The 26993-nt window shown below is 44.3% G+C and overlaps 1 protein-coding gene across 8 annotated transcripts in view; it reads left to right on the forward strand.

Annotated features, from left to right (window-relative positions):
- esrrb (estrogen-related receptor beta) overlaps positions 1-26571 on the forward strand; it is a 47410-nt gene extending 20839 nt beyond the window's left edge. For 7 of the 8 annotated variants that reach the window (XM_069718596.1, XM_069718597.1, XM_069718594.1 and 4 more), the window contains 5 exons: positions 4623-4748; positions 10621-10731; positions 11189-11350; positions 20079-20348; positions 23316-26571. In XM_069718596.1, the coding sequence (XP_069574697.1) occupies positions 4623-4748; positions 10621-10731; positions 11189-11350; positions 20079-20348; positions 23316-23560 (914 nt within the window). In that variant the 3' untranslated portion in view covers positions 23561-26571. The remainder of the gene's footprint in view (positions 1-4622; positions 4749-10620; positions 10732-11188; positions 11351-20078; positions 20349-23315) is intronic. The other variant, XM_069718590.1, reaches the window with a different exon arrangement.
- Positions 26572-26993: the final 422 nt, after the last annotated feature.

Consider the following 26993-nt stretch of genomic DNA (forward strand, 5'->3'; position numbering starts at 1 on the left):
ACAGCCCTATCAGCTTTAGACAGTCTATGTACCTTTTGCAGGCAAACAAAAGCATTAGGCCAAATCCTCCTGTTTACCCATGCTGCCATCAGCAATCCTGTCTATTGACAAAAGATGAACATTTTCTCTCAAGTAACATAACTGGGCTTTTGTCCCTTTACTAAAAGTACACTGAACGGCAACACAATGGAACAGAAAAGAGGCATCGGGAAAGAAAGAGACATCTTAAGCGGCGCAATGGCCCAAACAATTAAGAGCAAGGTACACGGAAAAAAAATTGAAAGCTCCTCTTTTTCCCCCCTCACTTTGCATTGTCGATTTGAAATCCCTCTCTTTCTCTTCTTGGAGGGCTGCCTGTAATGGAGCTAATCTGCCGTCGTTTGTCCGAGCCACAGGAGTTTTGTCAATAACAATCAGCGTTTGGAAAGTGTAATTAAGGCCGAGGCTTTTCATTAGGAAGAAGGGAGGGGGCCGTCTCCAGGGACGGGCATGCCAATTAGAAACTCAGGCACGCGTCGCCGGGTAATTTCAGGGAAAGGAGGGGAAAAAAAACCAGGACTTCTTTAGATTGGAGAGGGACCCTGCTGCTCTTTCAGAGGAGAGGAAGAGAGGCTTAATGGCATAATAATCAGACAGGGGTCCCAGGCAGAGAAGGCAGGAGGACAGAGGGACTTTTTTGGGGGGAGGTGAAAGCTTTCCAAAATGATAAAAGAAACACATGCAGGATTGCTGGAGGAAAATTGAAGCGGTAAATAGCGGGATGTAGAGCCCTTGAAAGAATGAGAGGGTGCCGTTGATGAGAACTGATTAATTAAAGGAATAACGAGGCAGTCAAGGGTGGAGTGTGAGACGGCCCTCTCTAATGAGAAGAAAACAAAGGAGCTGTCTTTCCCAGCCCTTTATCACATTGTTCTATAACACTTAGGGCAAACATGTGAAGTTAATGTTAACCATGTACATGACATTTTCTTTATCACCTTGTTCTCACCTTGTGTAACTATATTTTCTTGTGATACAGCAACTTATTCTCCATCGCAAATTTGTTGGTAAATATATGAAAATATAGTCTTTTGACAGTATATTTTTGAATGAGTGTAGAATTGGATGGAGTTATTCCTCGAGTAATCTCTGTTATCTTTGAATCCACTTCACTTCCCCTCTGGCCTGCACTTCCTCAGCTGATGCCCCTACCTTTTCAACAAAAGCGGATGGCAAATCCATCTTCTGTCACCTATTCATCCAGTGAAAAGCTCCCTTGAACTCAAACGCAGAGATAGTTGCATTAGTCCAGGCCAGACCCAAATTAATGTCAACCTGGATCTCCATCTATCCCAGAAATACCCCTGTTCTCATTGCTCCCTAATCATCCCCCTATCCCTGCACCTCACGTGCCCCACCAATCAAAAACATAAATGTCTTATTGAACCGTGTTTTCTTCCCATTTTGAACCCAAGTGTAAAATTGCTTGAAAACCAACTGAACTCAGTGGCCCTCTTTTATATGAAGTAATAGACCTTGACAGTAAGCCTGTAAAAGTCAGTTTAGATTTTGATGAGAAATACCTGCCATTTTACTGTAATTTACTTACAAGACCTGACTTTCCCCTCTGTGCCCTGGCATGGGTCCTGAAAAGCCATAAAATAGATTGAGACAGATACTTATCAAGAGAAGAAGGAGGGAAATCTTTTTCTTCTCCCGTCACTCTGTAATGTTATTGGTAACCATACCATAACCTCACTAGAGATGGATAAACCCGAGCATGGCCCTCGGGTTAAAGGGGTTCCCGTCAGTGTGCTTCATTTCTGAAAGTGAAACTTGCCATACTGTTACTCCTCCAGCCAGTATATCTGGACATCATTTCTAAATGGCAGAGTTATTGTATGATATTTAATACACCCACTACTTTAAACTAAAATGTTTGAATCTACTGTTTCCAGAAATACCTTTTTAAATTTGTACTTTTTTTTTCTGAAACTTTTGAACACTTTAAATCTCCATCAAACCAAAGAAATCCGTTCAACCCATTTATTAATCTGCTGTCTTTTGCTCACTTTAACCCTCCAGATTCTTAAGAACAGTCACATTTAGTTAATATCATCATAACTCAATTCAGTGCAGTCGGGTGATTTAAATTCAGTTGAAATACTTTATTTCTGAGAGGCTTAAGACAAATACAAATAAGAAAGAGACAATCTATAAAAACACACCAACTCTACAACACAAAAATAAAGGCTCTCTCAAACAGTACACTAATCATGTTTAAATAAATTCATTTAAATCACATATAAAGAGCTGAATAACAATAATGATCTTTATTTGTTAATGGGAAATTAACCATAAAATATCTGATATATTTTTTATATATAATTGAGTTTGACATAATGTTGACTAAATATAATTGAAGCAAATCTTTAACTGCATCAATCATTATAATAACTTCCATTTAGCTGCGATATAATAATAATGTATGTCTGGATTGTGCCTCAGCATGAACATTTCATGAGGATTTTTCTTTCATATCCATTTTAATAAAAGCAATAGGCCAAGAGAGGTCAGAGTGTTTTGTGGTTTTAGATCAGCCAAGAGGCATTAGACATGTTTTGAACTGGGACTTTAGCAGGACTGTATGTACAATGATACTGAAACACTCCCCGCTCTAAATATAAACCGAACATAGAGATGAAAAATTAGTTAATCCGCCCGTCACTCTGAATTGAGCTCCCTCTGACAGAACATCAGACGACTGGGGTTTGACAGGACAGGTGGACACGGTAGCCCAGCAGTGTGGGAGCGTATGTTTGTTTTTGTTTCTGGAGTGTGTGATAACGAAGGTCTAACTTAGTTAGCCACCAGGTGTGGCTTGTGCACGTGTACCAGGCAGCCCTGAGAAAGGGAAGGGAGATAAAAAAAAAAAAAAAAAACCTGAGAGCGAAGAGGCCCCACACTGTGGTCAGCTGTGCTGGGTTAGACCACGCAGACAAGCAGCATGCATGTGTGGTGGTAATTTGCTGCATGTTTTATTATATAATGATGTGAATATAGTCAGAATTAAAGATTTTTCAGATTTATTATTTAGTTCTTCACATCAGAGTTGGTGATTGGTTAGTGTATAATAGAAACACAAACAAAAAAGACCCTGAAGGATAAACTCCCGTGCAGGTTGGCACTGATTGCCTCCACCCAGCTTATGGGAAATGATAGGATTATTATGGTCTGGTTCTGCTATGACAACAGAGAAAACAGACAGAGGAAAGACAATCAGAGCTCATCAACCGCTTCCCTCACACCTTTATTTACCCCAATCCCAAAGAGATGAGGAGAATTAGCATAATGATTTCTAACCCAGATATAAGGAGGAATTTCTAATTATTTATAACATCTTGGGACCCTTCACTTGATCTGTCCAATAATGTTAACATAATTGCATAAGTTGTCAAAGGGTGTTGGCGGGCTAGTGGAGGAACGCCAGTGGAATATTACACAGCTTTCTGTACAGAAGTGTGGAGTGAGGGTCAGAGCTGTGGAGCAGATACAGGATGTCGGAGTGCAATCATAATGTGTTTGTCTGTCTGTTAACACACACGCAAAAGAAAAAAAAAAGCTTTATCTGTCAGGGGATAATAAATGACAGGAGACAGCACATTTACTAAAATATTGTTTGTTCATGTGTTTTAGTGGATGACGGAAACTCTATTTCGTGAATTATTATGATTAAACTTTGATTTTGACTTTACTGAAAAAGACATAAACAAGAGGTTAAAAGAAAAGTTTAGAAACATATCAATGTCAAAAGCTTTAAAGCTAATAGCTCACTCAAGAGGAGGATAATTCAAATTCCTAAGCTTGAAGTAACCATTACACTGAAACCCTTTATTGAAAACCCCTGAATACAGTAAAATGTAGGGAATCAGGCGGAAGCGGAGGAATTGCCTCACACACCCTGCCCTTTCTATTGGTAATGCTAGAGTAGAGCAGAACCGGCTCTTTTATTGTGTAGCAATGAAACTCTTTTTCATTGCTCCGTCCTGGAATCAGATGCTGCAGTTGAATAATGCATAAGGCCTCTTGCCTGTGCACTATGTAAATAGTCAACAATGGCAACAGTGGTAACAACAGGTTTGGGTCTGCAGGAGTATTATGTAAAGTGGTCAGGGGCAGCGTGTCTGGCTCTCTAGCCTTCTATTGAAGCAGTGGCAAGCCCCACTGAGCGCAGGGGGGACGCGGCCTGCGCCCGGGGCCTGGAGGGGACACGCACAGAATTAATGAGGCCAATTTAATGTTGGACCAGAGTGGCATCTACTGAACGGTCCTGAAGGACTGTTGTAGCTTTACCTCCCTCGCCAACCCCCTACCCCTGCCCTTTAACTCTTACCCCTTACCTCTTACCCCTTACCCCTACCTCTCCTCCTGTTGTAGGCCCCAATTCCCATCTGCACAAGACACAGTCGAATTCATATTATTAACATATGCCTGATAGGCAAAATACAATTTATTATAGATCATCTGAGAGGACACACCTAGTACACACTTTTGTGCCTGGGGAAATGCTTGAACTTCATTAAAAAAAAAAACAGTATTTTAATATGTTGTTGGTGCTTACCTGTTTTTCTTCTTCTCCTCAGGTAACATAGAATACAGCTGTCCTGCCACAAACGAATGTGAGATCACAAAACGGAGACGCAAATCATGTCAGGCTTGTCGCTTCATGAAATGCCTCAAAGTGGGGATGCTCAAAGAAGGTAAGAAGAGTAAGAGCATTTTCATTATTCTTACACCCACATTTACATACAGAGCACTCTTTATGACATGACGGTGCAAAAAACACACACATATACAGAAAAACAAAACCTCCATTGATCGGATCAATGGAGCTGGAATTCTTCAACATCACACACGTGCTCTCATTATAGTTGTTCTGCTGCGTGCCAGATTGCTTCAGCTATAAGTCCCAGAGTGTTTTTCTTGAGCCAGCCCACAGTGAGTGATGCATACAACTAGCAGGCCAACACAACAGTTCCCAACCCCCTTGTCCACCCCCTACCTACACAGCAGTAAATAATGTGCAGTTGAGCTGGGGACAGAAATATGCTGAATAGGTTGATCCCGCCGTCTGAGTAATAGAAATGTAACAGTATTCCACTTGGAAAGGCTCAGGCCGGGTCCCTGAGCACACACCCGCCACAGTCTCAGCTCTCCCCGGCATATTGATCCACTAAATGTTTTCCGAACATCTCAGCTCTCTTCCTGTGGATGGTTTTTTTAAAGTCACGCCAGCAGGGAATTCAGTGACAATTAAACATGCTTCCGATGGATTTGTCTGGCTGGGTTTCTCTCTCCCCCTCCCGCCCCTCGATCACCCCTGACTGAGCCCCCTGGGACCCCGAGCCTTGGCTGCTCTTCTAGGGGAGGCACCTATCCGCTCTCTCCTACCCCGTTGCATTAGTGGATGCATTCTCACCTGCCTCGCTCCTTCATTCTCTGTCTCTTTCTCACGTGTTGGTTGTTTCAAAAAGGCCAGACAAATAAATAATGAAGGACATCTGGCTTGAGTGTGAAGTGGGGGTGTTATTTTGCTTTCCTCCAGTGCTGATGAGAGCGGGTCAGGTTGGCCTCATGTTGTGCACAGTGTGATCATCCGTCACGGTTCTGCAGTGGAATAAATACTCAGCCAGATAGAGATTGATAAATTAAATTCTGTAAAAACTTCCACTTTTAAATTCTCTGTCAAACTCCTCTGTGAAATATCAAAATCCCCCATTTATTCCCCCCATTATTCTCATTATTCTCCCATTGGAGAGCGGGATTTATAGATGCATACATATCCAGTCACCACCTGAAGCCAGAGTCATCGCCTGTATGGATCCGCATACAGTAACAGAATCCCCTGGACTGCATGCAGCCAGATAAAGCCTCAGTGCCAGAAAGACAGAGTAATCGCATTACTATCTGATGAAAAATTTATGCCAATATATCATCTTGGAGAATAAGAGACTACAAAAATATGTAGCCATGGCTATAAATGAATGACCAGTGTCAGGTCAGAGTTAAAAGAGTGTAAAACTCAAATATGCAGACTTCGGCTAAGCCTGAGGTTCTAATGCACTCTTCTGTGTGTTCAGCACATTCATAGAATAAGAATGACTCTCTTTTACATAGAGGCTGTCATCACCACACTTCAGCTATTGTCAGAGTTTGATTAAAGTCTCATGCTGGTGTTATCATAGATCCCTCTCAAATTACAGATTTTTGTCACAATCCAAATTATTACACCCATTTGCCATGATTTAAAGAAAGATGTGAAGTACATTTTTGCTGGAGCTCTGTCTCGGGGGGCCCGGCACTTTAAAGTGTCACCAGGACTAAATGGAAAGAGAGACACACGGTCTGTGTCCACTGTAAGCTCTATGAAGCCGTCGGCTCAACGCCATACTGGGGCTCAGGATGTGGAGATGGCCACCGCTCATGTGACTGAGGTTGCCACTTACTTTCATTACTGCAGAAAGGTCACATTGTGTCTCAATGGAAAATCACCTAATTATAACTTACAGCTCCAACAATGTACAGTGCTGCCCCCCCAAAGAAACACAACTTTAAATCCGTCACTGTCTCTGAAAGAACAACAATACCAGGCATCTTACGAGGAAAGTCGGGTTTAATATTTCTGTCTTTGTCTCATTTGATATCGGTATCTACTGGTGAATCCACAGTTTGCACTTTATATCTGAAAGTGTTGTCGGAGGTGAATGGTCTTCAAAGATCAGCAGTCCGATTACAGGAGACCTGCCTAAACCCCGTGTTGAGTCGCTGTACTTTCCCTCGACTGTATAAAGGAGGAAGTGATCAATAGAAGAATCAAATGTCAGGGGCAACAGGTTTTTCCTCTGATCAATGGAAACGGATCAGAGCTTAGAGCAGGAGAGAAGACAAGATAGTATTGAGAGATTACATTGACATCATTCAGTGGCAGTTGCTCTCCGCACTGACTTCCTCACTCTCTCGCTCGCTCACACACAGATACCTCCACATTTACACACTCAACCAAGTGCAGATAATGCATTATTTCTGTACAGTGAATTATAGTTTTATCTGCAGCGTTGATCAAAGACAATAGCTTTTTGTCCCATTGTCCTCACTTTGTAAAAACGCTGGGTGTCAAGGTAGAAAATATCATGTCTTATTGTGAGGGAACAGCGTGACAATTTGTGCACACTTGCTGAACAAAGGAGTGGAGTGTGTCTGTACTGATATACAAGACTCCTGTCGTTGATCAGAAGGCCAGCATGCAAATGCCCCCACAATAGCCCAGTCCCAGTCACATACACAACATACAGAACATACTAACTTTAATGTGTGATGGAGGCTTTCCGTACCAGTAAGATTAATACGGTGTGCTTCAAGACGCAGTAATGTCAACAATGTCAGTAACGGGAAGCTTTTTCTGTGGCAAGTCTCACTTAAAATGTTTGTCCAATTGGGTAATTTAGAATCTGAAGTGTGCTTTAAGGGTCATTTAGTCTTTTCAATTAGCAGTACGAGCGAGGAAGCCAGCTCACCAGGGATATTGTAGCTAACCTGTAAATGGAGTATGTGACGAGGGTGTCACTATGGCAGCCTCTGGGGTCAGCAGATGAGGAGGGGGCCAATGCGTGACAATTTTTCCGCTACCCTCGCTCATCGCCACTCGTGATTAAAAATGCTGCAACACACTTACAAGCATGCAAAGCTGGCAACGGAGGCCCTTTGAAATAGTGCTGACGGCAGTTTAGCGGGGCGGCTTCCTTGAAAGGCAAGGTTCACCATGCCTTGCCATGTGGCCTTCTGATTTTCCCAGCTAAAATAGGGTCCGCCTAAGCCCCCCTTGGCATTGCCAACCATCCCAGACATCCTGACACTTTCCCCAGGGAGAGACACCCAGAACAGGTGAGGGACTCAAAATAAGGGCCCCTACCATGGCCGGCCACACAAAGTGAGTGAAGACAGGCCCTTTTGTAGGAGTGTGCTTGGGAGGGGATTATTATTGTTTTTGGAGAGAAAGAAGAGCCCTAGGTCAGCTGGCCTCAGCCCCCACCTCGAGGCCTGCGCTAATCCGTGCACAAATGCCAGCCGCCTTGGCCAAAAGCCCCCTCCCCGAGCACCCTTCTTTGAAGAGATGATACCCGAGCTCACCCGCTGCTACCCTCGCTGCACTGTGTTGTGGGCCATAAAACAGTGAGATGACTTTGGATGAGGTGCTACTTGACTCTCTTTGCACATTTATAACACACCTACTGTTTACTCTGGAGGGAGCACAACAGACCGGCCAGAGTCAGACCACTTAGAGCGTCGGATGCCACCAGAGGGACACGTGAACCTCACAAAGGCCCCTATAAAGTCCTGGCTTGGTGGCCGACAGCATGAGTGAATGAATCTGTCTCGCTGCTCTTAATCACTCTCTCTTCCTCTCTGCCTGTGTCTGGCCCTGTTGGACAGTAAAATGAGACCGGTTAGTGCCAAGCTTTAATTCCTGTCAGCATCTGTTAATTATGGCCAGGACTGTTCTAATTAAAAGAGGCACCCATCTACCTTCATCGCTGGCTGACACAGCCACATGACTCAACCGGCAGAGAGAAACATGAAGAGCAGCGAGCGAAGCCACCTGCCAGCGGCCGATCTCATCGGGAGAGCCGGAAGAAACTGTAGAAAGCGATGACATCACATTTGACAATGAGAGGAATTTTCCATGCCTACTATGATAACACCGCCATCTCAGCTGAAGTGGAAAGTTTTTAAGTGCTTAAACCCAAGCAGCAAAAGGAGGGACACCACCACAATCTATTTCTTGATATGATGCACGTAAAAATGAAATTACCATTACGTATCCGTGTGTGAAGTACAGGTAGTTGGAATCAGATTATTCCCTGGTTCTTCCTGGGAAGGATGAGGCTCTGTTGGGAATTGGGGGTAATTAGGTTAGTAGGTTGTCAGTGTCAGGAAATTGAAAGACAATCCTAATCAGATTTGTGTTTCTAGGGAATCCAAAAATTTAGAAGAAAAGTAGAAGAAATCTCTATTCTACAGTTGCATGATGAAACGGCATGCATTCATTGAAGGCGAGTTGGCCTCGTAAGATGAGAGATGAAAATCGAAAAGTTATTTTGCATCAATCCGCTGTTGAATTCCTCTTAGTTAAATGAAGGACACCGTTTCTATCTTTCATCATCTGATTTTCCTTTCCCCCCCGTTTACCGAGCGACCTCCAATCACCGTGCATGGGACACATCCAAACTCATCCTCTCCAAGAGCACTCGCTGATGGGCAAATTGTATTAGGCTCATTTGCAGTGGCCACACAAAGCCCAGGTTTGACACCGTCCTCCCTGTTATAAAGTGATGAAATCATCAAGGAAGTGCTCTGGCTGCAGGTGTTGTTCACTCAGAGGACGCGGGAGGCTGACAAATTAACTCCTCCTCCACCACCAGCGTTTCATTGAGCCTTTTCTCATCTAACCTTTAGTATTAAATTTGTTTTGGGGGTTACATTATGCATACAAGGTAAATTGAAGGGATTCTCCCTCTTGACAGGATTAAGATATCAGGTATTTTTAGACTGTACGGCAGCAGTGACACGCTACTCCAAATATGGGGATGCAGGATATAAATGTTTGCATACAATTACATTAAATAACCAAATACCTGCCCAGTGGTATCAAACGAATTGAACAGCATAGATGAAATATGTTAACAATGTCGAAAATTAATAGAATAGAAAAGACATCCAAATGGAAACATTCTTATCAAATAATGAGATAATAAATAACTTATGTTATGATGAGGCCAGCTTGACATTTACAGTATCAGTGTGGAACCTGGCCCCCTAGGTGTGGCTGGGGGTGATAAGGCCTCCGTGCTACTCCAGTGAAAGAGGGGTGAAATAAGGGTCTTTTTATGGGAAAGCAATACCTGGTTATCTATCTCTGGTCTGACAGTGGATGCTTTGTACATTGTATGTATGGCTTTGCTTGTTGGCTGGTTTAAGTTTCTGTTTCTGGATATTGAAAAACACACACCTGAGTTCACATACACACACGAGCAAAGAGGCAAGTAGCTGGCAGCTAATTAGTATGCAGTCTGCCTCACCCCAAAAGCTAAATAATTAGAGGGCCAGTCTGTGAGATCATTGACCCTGCGTTAAATATTCATATGTTTAGACCTGCTCTGGGCTCAGCTGTGTCACAGTAGACCAGCCAGGCATGGACCACATATGGGAAGGCAGCCGCGCCTCTGACACATCTACACACACTCTGGAATGCACGCTCACACACACTGGGACGCGCTGACGGCACTATGCAACCTTTTAATATTGCTTAGATACAAGCTGGAGGCCGGCTCACACCGCTGCGTCTACACATCTACAGTAATACATAATATGTTAGGGATCATCATTTTCTAGTGATGGAGGATTTCTTTTGTCTTTTGTACTCTATCACATTATATCTAAAAAAAAACCAAAAAACAACAACAACAAAAAAAATCGCTTTGTTGACCTACTTAATTTTCATATATTTGATATCCCTTAAAATCTAGTCTGGAAAAAATAAAACGCTCTCGTCATCTCATGTCCCTCCTGTCTTTTCTACCCCAGGGGTTCGTCTGGATCGCGTGCGAGGGGGCAGACAGAAGTACAAGCGGAGGTTGGACGCAGAAAACAATCCGTACCTGGGCTTGACGCTCCCCCCTCCCACCAAAAAGCCTCGTGAGTACTGCTCCGTCACTAGCCCATTGTCTCCCTCCTCCGTCGCCCAGAAAGCAGGTAAAGCTGAGGCACAATTCTAGGCCAGACTCTTGTTCCCCCGTCTCTGCCCCGTTTGGACAGTTGAGAGTTCATTGGTTGGAAATGTAGGCCATGTATTGTTCCGGTCAGAGCTGAATTATGATAAGTCTCAGATGACCGATATTAAACAACCACAGAATGCTTGAGGACACAATTTTTTTTTCAACCTGCGTTTCACTCATACAAAGTCAAGCTCCATCTATTTGTTTCCTTCATGAAAAAATAAATAGCGAAAGAGGGATCGCCATTCCACTGCGTTTATCATGTTATCATGTTTATCAGCGCTGTGCATCTTTGTGCCTCCCTGAGCTTTGCAGTGATATGACATTTGACCTCTGCTTTTCTTTGACATCTCCCCTCCTTCCTCCTCTATCCGCAGTCACAAAGATAGTGTCTCACCTGTTGGTGGCGGAGCCAGAGAAGATCTATGCCATGCCTGACCCCACCATGCCGGAGAGCGACATCAAGGCTCTGACCACGCTGTGCGACCTGGCTGACCGTGAGCTGGTGGTCATCATCGGCTGGGCTAAACACATCCCAGGTATAAAACACTTTTTTTTGTTTTTGTTTTGCTCCCTTTTCTTCCAGTTTATCTCATTTTTGTTTTCCTCTTTCGTCTCTCTGTCTGCCGTCTCACACACGCTCTGTTAAAATAAACATGCACACACACACAGATAATTAATGACAGGAGCTCACAGGGTGTGTGGATTTGGGGAGGGGGGTGGGAGGGTGGGGGTGCAAAATGGACATCGCTGTACAAGAAACCAATCAATAGAGTGCATCTAAAATCCCTGCATTGAATGGAGAGGGGGACACGGACCCGGTGCCAATGTATGTTGTAATCACCAGGGAGATTTAGAGCAAAGTTGGGGACCTGCCCAATCAAACATGACATCATATCACACACGGACACACACATGCACACATGAATGCACACAAGTGCAAACACACACACACACACACACACACACACACACACACACACACACACACACACACACACACACACACACACACACACACACACACACACACATTGAATTATTGATGGGCATAATCATGTTTCTTCCTTGCCCCATAGACGTTGTGATAGACGAGGTGTTAGGTTATAAGAGGCTGTTGAATTAAGGATACACCACCTCACGTCAGCAGAGATTTTGCTTCCTTCAAGAGTTTTCCTCTGATTTTGACAGAGAACATGTTGTTTAGCTGCTCTTTTTTTGCAACCGAGGCAGATTCTCCTTGATCTTGCGCTTGACCCCTATAACTCTATAACATTACTGTGCTGTAGGCACGGAGGGGTAACAAACGAAATGAATGTGTCCCTCAGCGGCAACTCCATAACCTCCTCTTCTCATCAGCATAACTTGGACAGGCAACACAGCTGTCAGCACGCCGGAAATGCGCAACATCACTACACACACACACACACACACACACACACACACACACACACACACACACACACACACACACACACACACACACACACTGTCTGCCTCTGTCACACTCACAGATACACACACTTACAAGTGTGTGCATACTTCAGTATGCCAGTTAATTCAGAGGATAGATTTCAATCCCAATTCATAGATTAAAAAGGTTTATTTATTTTCTGTAAAGTGAAGTGGACTCCAGCTGACCTCGGACAGGTGCATTTTGTACCGAAAAGGTATTAGAGTACTTCTCAGAAGGAGGGGTATTAATCAGGTACAGATCTGTGAGTAAGGAGATTAGAGATGGATATGCTCCCAGCCCCTGGCCTCAGCCCCGGGCCCTTACGCATCTAAACTGTTTGGATCACTCCCCACGGGCCATGCATGGTCAGCACACAGAGAGTTTAACCAAGGAGCTTACTCGGGACTGGATCACAGCTGACCCGATAACACACTCTCATCGTTGTGTCCCAAAAATTACACCAGCGCCACGGACATGCTCAGAAACGACAACCGTGCTGGCTGCTGAGTCTGGACTGTGCAAGCATGGAAGCATCATTCACTAAGACACGCACACACATGCTGGTAGAGTAAAGAGAGTTTTCAAACCGCACTTATGTGTATTGTTCTGATTTAGATTTGTCCTTTTTGTTCATAACATTTGAAATAATTTAATATACTCTAAGGTTATACTTTATATCCTGAACTGAATCATCCTTTTAATATGTGTACACACCGACTTGGATTTTGTGAGTCACGGTGTTGAAGCACTGTTAATCGGATTATACTAACATGTATTGTACAGTGGCTAGATTCATAATGTTAATAGGATTTGCCCCACAGATTACGGCAGAGGACTTGTCACTCCAAATACGTCGATAATGATCATTTAACCCAAAACCTGAAGCAGTAAGCCCGAATGTCTGTTCCTATGGTGAGCAAGTACCTGGAACTGACATGCTGCACTCAACAATCTGCAGTACCTGCACAGTCGCAGACTTTAAGTAGATTATTCTGATCTGTTTCCATATAAACACGCACTCACACTTACACTTTTGCTTCATATTTGCTTACTTTTTAATTTGTCATCATAAAAGCACTCATATTCTTTTAAGATTAAATGACAGTAGAACAGAAAAAAAAATAGGACTTCCACTTCAGCTGAGTGCTTGGTTTGTCCCTGTCCCTTTGGTGGTGTCTGTATTAGGACAGTGGGTGTCCTCTGGCCATGAAATGGCTGCATAATTGAGTTGTACATGGCTGAACCTGATCAGAGACGGTTCACTGGTTGAGCGAGACTCCATGCACTAACACTCCCTGCACCAGCGGTACCCCAGGGCAGCCTACCATGCTCAGCTCCTACTATATTTCTTCCCCTCCCCATCCTCTACAGGACGAGAAAGGAGTGGGGAAAAAAAGCTGCTGATTGTATTCTGATAGATTTTTGTGGCCTTGGGCAGTGGAATTTAAAAGATTAACAGTTCATTATGAAGTGGGCCACATTGATTAGACCGTTGACAGATGGGCCAATAACTAAAGTCCAAATGTAACAATTTAAATGTCACGGAAATTGGCACTTACCTTCTCTCAATTGATTTTTAATTTCTCCTGTTCTCAGCTAACATATGAAAGCGTGTTTCAAAAGTGGCATAATGTGGAGAAGAGTGGCTCTATTGAGTTTTAATGGGAGGGCGATTGGAGGATAACAAAGCTGTAGATTATATCTTTGCCTCACGGGGTCCGATGTCAACTCTGTTATCTCTGGCCTGAACGGTTTACATACATGAAGCATATTTTTAGGTGTCACAGAGTTTCCTTTGCAATTTATGGCGAAATAAAAACACATGTAATCAATCCGATCACAGATGAAAACCCTTTTTCCGGGTTTGCCATTGGCGAGGTGCCGCCTTGCCCTCATTCTGAATCTGCCTTTGATTAATTGATAATCGCTGCGGAGCTTTTGGACACTAGTGTCACTGCTCCAAATAGCACCATGAAGCAGAGTGTAACACGGCTGTTGCCTGAGGGGTGCAGGGTCATTAGGAACATTGTTAGGGGGTTGCTGACAGATGGCTTGTTGCTCCTAAGGTGCTAACAACCTTTGACACACATAGCAGTCCACTGTCCACCCCTTCTGGCCCCCTTCCATCATGTAAAGCTGCCTTTTACACTGTCCAAGAGGTTTAGGGAGGAACTAAGTGCACCGACAGCTTCAGTACACTAAAACCTGTTTACCACCTCGGCATTGCTGCCTTCTCCCGGAGCAGCAGAATACTGCAGTGACCCCTTTAGCCCCAATGCCATCCCACATCCCTTCCCACCCGCAGTGGGAATGTCATGCGTTCATATGTAAAAACTGCCATGCATGCTGTTTATACAAGAGGTGCATGTTGTTTAGTGTTTGCCAGCTCTCATCCCAGCTTCCCAGGCCCGAATGTTTTCAGCTGGGAATTCTCTTAAGGTTAAAGGACCAAGCAAACACCGACACTGATGCTGCTGCTGCTGCTGCTGCTGCTGCTGCTGCTGTGCTCCGACACAGTAAAACATATTTCTGCTCAGGCATGTTATCCCGAGAATTATACGTTTTCAGAAAGCATTTACTGTATGTTTATTTCGGAAGTCCATTTTTATTTATGATATTAACCAGGTAATTTCTCACGGTGGTGATTTCTCATATCATATGTTACTGTATTTTTGTTTTGTTTTATATTGACGCCAGAAGAGGCTAATGAATCAAGCTTGTTGTGCATTGTTGTGTTCATCACTGGTGTTTTGGGAATATTCATCATCTGTGCTTTATTGGATTCCAGCTCATCAGCTCTGCATTTGACAGACAACTGCCTGGCGTGTTCGTTGTTAGCATGGAAGCAGCGATGTCGAAAAGGAGATCGCGCCTCTTGTATGTTGTCGTGTTTGTGTCAGCTCAGCCCTCCACTATAATCACCCACCCTCCTCCAGCCCCCTCCGGGCTCCTGTTTTCTCTTTGCCATTAAATTGTGAAATCTACTTACTGTGTTGCCAGCCTGATCCCACTCAAGCTGCGTAATCTCCTTGTAATAGAGTGTGAATACTGCCCGGCAATAAATCAGCACCTCATCAGTGCACTTTATTAAATATAGACACCAACAGACAGCTCTTAGTATATTCAATTTACCCTCTGACGTAGGCTTCAACACAGGAGATAAAGATAGATTGAGCAATCAGGTGGATGCTGAGGCCTGAACCCAGGCAGCAGAGTGGGAGGCAGGCGGAAAAGCTGCAGGGAGATTGAGATGGGGGAATATCGGAGGCAGACAGGCAGTCAGAAATCTGGGGGGCCAGGAAGGGGACATCTGCCTGGCAGGTTGGGGGAGGGCCTTGTTTACTTAATGAGACACATAAGCAGGTACATCCAGTGTTACAATTATAAGTAGGCACTTTTGTCATCAAGTTGCATGTATTTAAAATGTGTAGATATTCTGAAACTAAAGGCTCTGTCTTGAGTTTGGGTCGTACTTCATTTAAAAGGTTTCGTATCAAACGCTGACGTGCCTTTTAAGTGATCGTCGGCCGAGCGCCATCCCTCATTAGGCAATGTTTCTTGATGGCGGTGAAGATAGATTATGTGTAATTATGGCAATGATTAAAGCCTGATTCGTCCTGGTCTTTGGAGCTAAACTGAGATAGGTAAAGTCAGTATTGGCTGGTGGCACCCTGGGGAGGGCTAAAGACTTCTCAGCTAGGGTCAGGAGGTCATAGGGTGCAGATTAAAACAAGGGGATTACTGTATTTAACGCGCTTCAACCTTATAACATTCACAGGCTGCTGGTCAAATCACCCATTCCCCCACTACTTACAATGGGATAATGGGCTGGTTGTCACGGCTCCCCTGAAAGTGAGCGCTGGACCGATTCATATTCAGTCATCAGCCTCTTTTTCATCGAGTCAATTTAGTTTGCATTGACATGATTTTGTTCAATATAAAAACAGTCCGTGTCATCAAATCAGCGTCCAGGGAGAGCAAACTGAGCTGTTTGTGTTGTACATGTGGCTGGATTTCAGGTCACATTGTGTATGTCAAGCGCAGCAATTTATTACCAAGCTGCTATTGATTGGATCCTCCCGACGCTGTCATGTAAATTCAGGAAGAATCACGGTCGGCAGCTGCACGTTAAACACACACATCCACACAGACAAGCCTGCGCATGAAACTGCTCACAATTTCTCTATTGGTCGGACAGATTAGAAGAATCTATACAAATCGCAGGTGCATACATTTTTCCCTTGTCCTCTCCTCTTTTTAACTGCCGTCAGAAATCATTTTAAAAAGAAGGCTTTGATACAGAAAAAAAGCTTATGGCAGCATGATCATTCAGCCCAGTTTGAGGTTAGAAAAAAAAAAAGAAAGACGTGGTGAACCTCTGGGGTCCTGTTAGGGGCAGTTTTACTCCAACTGGAGCCCGGAGAGCACTTGACTTGGCTGAGGTGAGATTGCCGCTGGGCAGAAGTCTTCAGGGCCTGCTTGTCCTTCTGATAGCCGGCCATGATAGATCAGCGCCTGTCCAGCCAGAATTACTCTCTTTCCTCTTTCTATCTCCCTCTTCCTTTTCCTTCATGCTTTGGTCCCCTCTCTCTTCCTTATCTCACTCCTCTCTGGCTTATATCTTCTCCTCTTTTATCCCCCATTTCTCTCTCTCCTCTCTCTCTCTCTCTCTCTCTTGCCATCTTTTTTTTTCCTTTCCACTCCCTCCCTCTGTCTGCTCTGTTGTCTGATTGAGGGTGAGTTACGAGGGGCTGCAGCTGGAGGGGGCCACCGTGCCTCGTAATTACATCTCTTTTTATTACCCGCGCTAATGGCCCTCGGGGAGAAGGAAACAATAATAAATTAATAGAATATGAACTCCAGCTCAACAGAAATCTCTAGCATTTCATTTTGGACCGTCCTTTGCTCTGGCAGATGAAACAGTGCTCTGATTAATCTCTGCGAGGGGGTTTGAAGCAGCCGTCTGTGGGTTTGGGCTGCCCCCTCCTGCCCACAGCCGAGGGCTTATGGGGAGATAAAGAGAGAGATGATGGTTTTGGCTTCAGTTGTTGGTCTTCAGTGGTCTTGTTTTTACCCTTTGAGCTATTAATGATGATGTGCTGAAGCAGCGGGTGGTCAGGTGGACTATTTTGTAATGCCGTTTCTTTGTCACCTGTATTTATTTTGGCTCCTTTGTCTTGCATGAACTGAAGCTCAGCGATGCTCGTGCAGGATAAAAATGTGTCACACCGGGGAATTTGAAAGTAAAAATCATCTCTTTGAAACGTAAATGTGTGATCCCTGTTTGAGCAGGGTGCTTAAGTCAAAGTGAACAAAGAACAACTCAAGAGCTGCATTGTTGTTGTATCTGCATTCCCACTGCAAAGACTTTCAGACAGAAATCCGCCGGTGCACTCAGCAGTGGAGTGGAAAAGGCCCTTCAAGCGCACAGACAGGCCTCTCTGATTTGGTCAATATTGTGTCATGTTTGGTCAAACCCCGCCAAGGCAGTGGGCTGGAAATGAAGATGTAAATATTGATATTTCATTAGAGGAAATCACCCACTCCGACGGCACTTAACCGGGCCACCTTCAGAGTGCGGCGGCCGGAGCGCCGTGTGACCTGCGGAGTCGGGAAGTCACTTCATTACTCGATTAAATTGAGTGGAAAAAGGCGAGGCAACGACACGAGATCCCATTTGGAGCGATAATTTAGGCCCTGAAGAGAGGGGATGGAGCAGGGGAAAAACACTACCTCTCCATCTCACAACACTGGATTAAATTCAAGGACTTTTAGCGTCAAAGGTAATTGTAGGCTGCTGGGCTACATGTGTGCATATGGCTGAGAGGTGTCTGTTGTATCAGAAGAACTCTAAAGCCACTTCAACCAGCCCCGAACAAGGCCTTCACACGGGCTGTCATATCGGGAGCAGCGTTTTAGTTCCGCTTCAGTCCTCCTTGGCATTAAAAGGCTACACAAAGCCTCGCCTGTGATTGTGATGCCAACCTGATGCGGCAATCAAGACCGCGTCCACGCTTGCATGACAATTCCTCTCCGGCCAGTCCACATCCTGTCCAACATAATGGCCACGTATGCAGACAAGGAAATAACACAACAAAGGATTTTAAAATGCCGTCTGGATATGTGTAATGGCACAGGCCTTTATAAAATATGGCTTATTGCCGTCACTGATAATAGTCAGGTGTTTTGAGTGCTTTCGGCAGTTTGCTTTGTTGGGTCTAATTTGGGCTCTTCAGACCTCTGACCGGTCCAGCCCGGCGCTACCACCTTTCAGTTCGCACTCTATTCTACTGACTATTGATTCCCCTTCAAAATGTGAAGGCCCTCACATTCTGATCACAATCTGTTAATTAATGTATCCTCCAGCTCTTCCCCTGCAGTGGTCATCACCACGATAAGGGAAATTGAACACTCAAGGTACTCCTCTCTCTGCCCGTCTCTCTCTCTCCGTCCTGCTTCTCTTTCCACTTTCTCTCACGCTTCCTCATCATTGTCTTTTATTCTTCTCGAGCTGCGTGTGTGTGCACGTTCGTTGGTGTCCTGGCAGGAGGAGATAAACATCAGGCTGGTGGCTGCACCCCAGTAAGATCATTTGTATTTAAGAGGAAACGTAGGGTGTAGGTGCAGTGAGCACCCTGGTCAATACTGTAATCTATCGCCTCTTAATCACACAATGGCAGGCAGTGTTGCAACAGCAAACTTGTAAAAGCAATCATATTAATCAGGGGCGGAGCTGAAGAGCCTAATATGCTGTCAGAATGAGGCGCCTGCAGGAACGGCAAGTAGGGGGGAGGGGAGGTGGGAGGGGGAGGGGAGCGAGCGTGGGGAGTGTTGGGGGGTTCGTGCAGTTTATTGACAGCTAAAGGGGAGTTTCGAAGGGGAAAAGGGATGAGATGGCTATCTGGCTGTCTGCTCCTCACTCTCTCCCCCTCTGCTCTCTTTTTGCCTTTTTAATTTGTTTGAATTTCTTACAGCTCATCTTTGGGGGATCTCGCAGTTTGTTTTACTTAATATTCTATTCTGAACTCATGTAGAGGTGTTGGGAGTGGAGATGACAGCGGTTCGATGCGCCCCGGCCAATTTCAGCTCATCCAGCTGCTGTTTAAGAATGAGGCCCGGGGTTTAAGCAGGTCTTCAGGCCGGGCTTGAACCGTGTGACCCCGGCGCTGTGTGTACTCGTATGTGTATGGATTTATGTGCATACATATAGATGTCATGGTCCACATGTGTGTCTGTTTGTTTTCCTGGCTGACACATGTTTGTGCCTCCGTCCATGTGTATGTGTGTGTAGGTCCCCTCGTCACCTCCTTCCCTTACACAGCACATGTCATGTCCTCAACCCCTCCAATGAGAATGTGCCTCGGCGCTAATCCCCCTCACACCAATAGAGGGGTGACAGGATACAGGGGGTAACCACATGGCTTTGTGTATCCCGGACCTTTGCACCGATTTACTGTCCTCACTTCCAGTAAAGCCCACTCAAGTGCTCTGACACCGGCTTCAAAGCGGACCTTCCACTGTGCATTTAAAATTAAACACCACTCACTAACATGTGCCTCGGCGTGTGGTCCCGGCTGCCGAGGCTCCACAAGTCATGCTCGTTTTACTGATCAACTCAAAGATCGTTTGGTTTTGCTTTTCTTTCTACTTTAAAATAGTTTCTTATTTTTAATGCTCTTTACTAAAGAATACGTTTGCTGAATCATGGAGGAGGTCTTGTTTAGGTGTGAACAGAAATGCATAAATACACGCTCTCCATCATGTAATTATCCTGTCCTCATACGCCGTCCCTCTCTCCCCGTCCCGACCAGGCTTTTCTACTCTGTCTCTGGGCGACCAGATGAGTCTACTGCAGAGCGCCTGGATGGAGATCCTCATCCTCAGCATTGTGTTCCGCTCGTTGCCGTACGAAGACGAGCTGGTGTACGCCGAGGACTACATCATGGACGAGGAGCACTCCCGGCTGACGGGCCTGCTCGACCTCTACGTCTCCATCCTGCAGCTGGTCCGCAAATACAAGAAGCTCAAAGTGGAGAAGGAGGAGTTTGTGACCCTCAAAGCCATCGCTCTCGCCAACTCAGGTGGGCTGTCAGCAGCACGATACGCATGATAAATGACATGAAAACACATTATTTTACATGTGAAGTAAAATTTTACGTCAATTGTGATGAAGGCTGCAGTAATTAAGCATTAATAACGTAGACAAGTGAAATTATTTAATGATTGGATTTATAAGACCCATCTTTATATTTCACAATAATTATAATACGCTGTGGTAATAATAGTGGAAATATCACTATTACTTTTGTTAAGTCTTCTAATCAACCCTATATGTAAATAGATATTTTAACAAAACTGAATTCTAAATTTCACTCCATCATTTTTTATTTCCACACTTATTATTTCAGTCTGCAATTTAATTTTTTTCATGTTTTAAAAACTCATTTATTTTACCTCCATTTGTCTAATCAACTTTGTACAAATGTTATATGAGGTGAAATACGCCACAGAACAACTTATTGAAATTCCTTTACTTTTTTTAAATAGCGTAGTTTCTGGATTTTTCACGATGTAGTTCAATGCACATTTGAAATGAAACCAAAATTTGATGTGGACATATTTGAAAAATACTCTGAAGTTAAAGCTTTAGTGTTAAAAAGTCCAGATTTAAAAATGTTACTAACACATTCTTTGTGTGTTTTACTCGCACAACATTTTTCCCTTTTTGCTGACTGCAGCTCAGGACTACCAGACAGTGTGCTCTCCACAAACTGGGTTTTGTCGAACACAGTTTCAGAAATGACATTTCGTAGTTTTTCAGGAGCTTCTCAGTGTAACCTTTAGTTTGGAGCGTGAGATGGAGAGATGGAGAGATGGAGAGATGATAAGGCCAGTGTAAGAGGGATGGAGGAGTGAGCTTTTTTAATTGAACACCTTCCATGTTGTGGTATTTCTCCCTCCTCTCCCTCCTCTTTCTCCATCTCCATCTCCATAACAGTAGCTGCAGGGCACAGCCGCCACGGGAGATAAATTTAGCATTTCATTAGGAGCACAGGGGCTGTCAATAAAATGTGTTAAGTCGAATGGAATGAGTATCAGGGAGTGATAGGCCTCGTTTGTTCCGACGCGAAGACGGCACGCTGCTATTGACAGGAGCCTTTTGAGGAGGCAGGACCCGTCCCGCTCTGATCAATGCGCACCTGGGTCACCGGGCCGCTTTTCCCTTGTTTTGTCCGGGGCTGAAAAATGAAAATGCTGATGGTGAGACTTTGCTCTCAGACAACAGAGCTTTGGTAGGGAGGTGAGGGACGGTGGGGGAGCGAGGAGAGATGGGGGCCGAGCGGGGGGAAGGAGGAGAAGGAGGAGGAGGAGGAGGAGGGTGTCCGGAACGTTAGAACAAGGTCTCTGGGAGATCACTCTCCCGGGAGCCCCCCTGTCTGACAGCTGTGAAAATTCATAGCGATTGATTTTGTAATTAGCAGTTTATCAATCGGATCGACGGGGGCTCACTGATGGATTGCGAGGAAATTGTTTCTTCAAAGTTTTTTTTTGTTGTTGTTTTTTTTACTCTGCCCCTCCTCCAATGACTGCATGCTGCGTGCTCGCTGTCTCCTGCCCTCGTTCCTTCCCATCTGTTGAGATGTCTCCATCGCTCTTTTTATTTTCTCCTCTTTCACCCTTTGCAGCAAAACATTCCATTACAGCACAATCGGGTTTATTGCTCAAATGTGCGTCTGCGTTCGTGAGTGTGAAAAATTGGCAAAACATTTGTAAAAATGCAGCTTGTTAGGCTGCGAATGTGAATGCAGCCTCTGTGAAAGGAACAAGAGATAATTATGTCACACCACATCCTCGTCTGAGATTTTTTTTTTGTCTTTTGTTCTTCCACCCCACCCCCTCCCACTCCCCCTCTCCCTCCCCCCATATTCACTTTACAAAACGACCTACTTCATTTTACCACTGTGGATTTGAAAACCGTCAGGGTGAGAAATGTCTCAAGGTCTTGGGAATACAGTTGTTCCAGTCAATGAATTTGGGGCGAAGCCTGAAATCTGTTTTGCCTTTTATTGTCCCGTGTGGTAAAATATGCACCGCCAAGGTGAGACGAGTCAGGCAGCCAATGACATGCTGCCTCCGGAGTGCCAGATGCCAGTTAACCAGTGAGAGAGTGCAAACCCGGGACCATCCCTGAGAGAGACCGCGAGGTAGAAACAGAGGCAGAAAAAGGCGAGAATGAGATGGGAGTGTGGTTACATGATGTACAGTAGGATCCGTGAAAAACGGTAGCAGTGTAGCGAAACATTATAGGACGGAAGAACACCTCAGACTGCAGACTTCTCTGAAACCGGACAGGAAGTTGGAGGGATCTGGACAGAGTGAACAAAATGTAAACCCACAGAGAAATTGAAATATCCCCGTTTTTATTTCCTGCTTAGGCCAAATGTTCTTTTTGTCATTGTTGCATAGTTTATTTTCCCATCCACATTAATGGTCAGAGGCCCCTGCGAGAGCATAGGAAGGAAATTAATTGAAAGGAAGTGTTTTATTCATCTCACGCTTGTTTATGGTGTCCAATTCTCTAATGGAGCCCCCTTTTTTCTTTGTTTTTCTTTGTTTGAGAACAATCTGTCCTTTGGAACAGCGAGGTGTTTAATGTGTACTCACTCAGCAGAGATTGGGTGCGATTCATGCCATTGTTACTGGAGGATAACATTGATTTTCATTCCCACTGGTCAAGGGCCATATGAATACTCCTCCCAGCCCACCAAAGAATAAATATATAAATAAATTGAAGCAGATGTTGTTGTTTTTGTTTTTTTCAATTTTATGATCTATTCTTTATCTTGTCGGGGCGTGAGTTATACTGATAATGTGTCCCTTACCTTACTGCCACTGACACAGCAGTAAAGATCAATCGTGAGATTTCGTTTTTTGTTCTCCTGTTATATTACCAGTGTCTCAAACTGCAGTTCGTACAAGTTCCTTTTCTTTTTAAATGTGAAAATCCATCAATCTTCACGCTGCTTCATGTGCTCTCGTCCCCTCAGACTCCATGCACATAGAGGACATGGAGGCGGTCCAGAAGCTCCAGGACGCTCTGCACGAGGCCCTGCAGGACTACGAGAGCAGCCAGCATCAGGAGGACCCGCGACGGGCTGGCAAACTGCTCATGACCCTGCCCCTGCTGAGGCAGACAGCTACTAAGGCTGTGCAGCACTTTTACAGCATCAAGGTGCAGGGAAAGGTGCCCATGCACAAACTCTTCCTGGAGATGCTGGAGGCCAAGGTCTGATCGGAGGATGGCTGGTTGGCCACGGCAACAGTGCAGGGCTGCATTAACCGTACAGAAAGTGACTTGAACCAAGGCGGCGGGTTCTCAGGAGAGGGAGACGCCCACTGAGTGTGCAGGACAGAGACTCACCTCTCTCTCTCACTCCTCCTCTTCCTGAAACCCCGGGACACTAAATAGAAAAGAACAAATGCAAAACTTGGTTATTAGTATAAATATAAAAATGATGCAGATTAATTTAAAATATATAAGAAATACTATGTACAGTAATAATTTTTTTGGTTTTTGTTAAATGTCAGTGGTCATACTGTATATGAAGAAGGACCCCTCTGCCCCTCAGCATCTTCAGAATAAGTAGTTGCCAGATCTTGATAACAAGATAAAGATTTTTTTTTTTTTTTTTTTTTTTCAGAAAACTAAAAGTTCCTAAAACATTTTGTTCTGAAGACAGCAGAGGCGTCAACATCCATCTCACGTTTTGTGTTTTTGCCTGGACTTGACCAGGACATGTAAATATTTATTATTTGGAAGACTGAGTGTACAGTTCAAAGTCTGGTGAACTTGGTGGCCATTTTCTCTTGTTCTCCTCCTGGAAAAAAAAAAAAAAAAAAAAAAAAAAAGAACTAAAGTTGTTACCTAAATGTGAACTCTTATCAGTTTCAATGTCCTTGGATATACCTCTCCAGAGCAGTAAGCCGTGTGATATGTGTGGATCTGTCTCAGAGTGGAAGACTCGCTGGTCCCATGTTTAACCAAACTAGCATAGGCAGGAACAATAGTCAATCGTCTTATTCTGTAGTAACTCAGCAATAAAGGGAGCTGTTGGGGAGCCGGGCTTAACCTCCTATCTTTAATGTGCTTTTCAATGCTGCTGTTGCTAAAAGACCATGCCTGTGTTCATCTCAGCCCCACTCACGGGACGCGCCGCTGTACCACTGTTTCACACTGGTGTTTCTCCTCTTCTGAAGAGGCTTGTGTTGGTGCTCTTCATGCAGCTCAGTGAACTCCAGATTTGGTCATTGTTTAAGCCCGTGGAAATTGCCTCTTGACATGCAAATAGATGACCTGATTCGGGCCTGGTGAAAGATAATCAGCGGGTTTGGTGTGGCAGTATCAAAGGAATTATGCCGAGCGGCACAAGTCCAGGAGATTCTATGTTCAAACAATCAGAGGCCCATATGTCAACCACTCTATTTTGGGCCCCTTTAAGCCTGTGGTAGAGTCATCCCACACACAGGGAGCAAGGTGCCTAGCATCTGCTCTCACCATTTTAGACACCTCCCATCTTTTAATAGCTGTGTCTGCATTTATAGGGCTTCAACCAAACGGAGGTAAATGGCAGGTGCAGAGCTGGAGTGGTGGCACTTCACACTGGGTTTATTTTTAACCCAGCGGGAGGTTGTTGTCTGCGCAGCCTCTCACCGAGGAGTACACGTGGAACACTTCTTCTTGACCTCATGTTTGACACAGTTGCCAGTGCAGAGTAACACCCTTTCCCACCAGGCCAGGAGGCGGGCAGGCATCTGCGAAGAGAACTCTGGATGCCCGAGCGTGCACATGTGAATAGCTATGCAAGAAACAAAGTGTCAGCATGCTCCAAAGGGTAACAGCAACCCAACAGTGTGTCAGTACAAGGTGTGATCTCTGGTGGGAGAAAGATCTCACCCTCCCTTCTCCCTGCGTTTAGCTACAGGTCCATTACCCCCCGGTGTGAGTAATACTGCAGTCCAGTCCGACCGAGCCGTGCCACCGGTCTCCATGTGAGAGAGAATGCGTCGGAGGGGAATGCTTATACTGCTGAAGGATTTTATGTGATGCGATAAATTGTGGCACTGTCACAACAATATGATACTGTGATCAAAGGAATCCCTGACATTGCAGTAGGGTAGAGTTGCCACCATGCTTGTGATACCAGCAGCGAGCGGCCGGCATGTCTTTTTATACAGCAGCCTGATTGGCCTCGTATTGAAGGATGACTACCCACTCCTGCTCTTATTCATCTCCACCATCCGCAACCTGAACTAGCTGCTGTCTAGTTAACGAGCTCCACTGTAGAGGGAGACATTATAACTTGAGTTGTTTTACTGTTGTGCAATACAACAAGGACCAATTCTGACTGAAACCGTGCTAAAAGCATGATTTTACTTAGATTTGGGAGAGTTTGTGTGCTTGACATATTCTAAACCCCTCTAATCAGAAACATGTACCCTGTATATCAGAACTATATTTGATTTGCTCTACTGGTGAAAGACTTTTGTGCTTGTTTCAATAAAAGTGCAGTATAAATGAAAACTTTTGCAGAAGATCTTTACAAATAGAATTTTGTAGTGGCCCAAGATGATCAGCCATAAGAATCATAATACTTTTGATTGTTTTTCTTTTTACCTTGCAATATGACACTGTGTTAAGTAAAAGACAACATGTCTTACATTGCGAGCTGTGTCTAACGTGTGTAAATATATCACTATCAATACAGTAGGTTGCCGAAATACCATTGAAAATAAAGTATGCAGCGCCCTGCTGACTACTACCTCATTATCATATTGTCAATATTCCTCTGATTCAACACTTTCTGCTCTATATCATCCTCACGTCTGAGCCATCCATGTTTTTATCAAAAACTCTCTCCCTCAGTGCTCCTGCCAAAATATTTGTAATTGTAGTTGCGGATCTTCTCCCCTTCATCCTTCATAGATCTGTTTGTAAAGGTAAAGCATGCTTCACGTTGACCATATGACTTGGCCATCAGCGGGTGTGACCTCTGTTTTGGTTACTAAGCGGGTATGTGTTTATATGAACATCAGTGTGTCAGAATTGGTCCCTTGATGATAAATCGCAGACAGGGGCAGCTAACTGATTTCCTGCTTCTGTGCTATGAGTATTTATGGTGTGAAATATATCATTTGGCGATGGTGTACATTGATATCTCTGATCGTTAAATCATCAATATCTGTGTAACTTTTATGTTTTGATTTTCAAAAAGGTAAAGAATCAATGAATTAAATACTCACTGAACTTTGTGATTTTTTTTTGTGTTCCGACTTAAAAAAAAATCTGTTCCAAGTAAAAATTTGAAGTTGAAACCAGTACAAGTCGAGGATGTTTACATTAACAGCTTTTTATGACGTAAGTTTACAGCCACACTCGCGGTGAGGCAGGTAAAACCTTTGTATGCTAATAATGCAGCCTGGGATCACACCAAAGCTCCTAATAGACTTTTAAGTCCTCTAAAGTGTGCCGCGTCAGTGTCACGTTTTGCCTCACCGTGGCATGAAAAGTAAGATTACTTAATTACCGAAAACCACGTCGTTTTATTTTGGAAAACACTGCTTGGTTAAGATCATAGTCTGAGTTCAATTTTACTTAAGTAACGTACGTACGTGAAGTTAGCTAAATACTTTACATCGTGCAAGGTAAAAGTCCTGTGTTTATCACT

The sequence above is a fragment of the Brachyistius frenatus genome, unplaced genomic scaffold (genome assembly GCF_029030835.1).
Source record: "Brachyistius frenatus isolate BFR_SWC_R1_liver_20210118 unplaced genomic scaffold, ASM2903083v1 Contig_193, whole genome shotgun sequence".
NCBI classification, from domain to species: domain Eukaryota; kingdom Metazoa; phylum Chordata; class Actinopteri; family Embiotocidae; genus Brachyistius; species Brachyistius frenatus.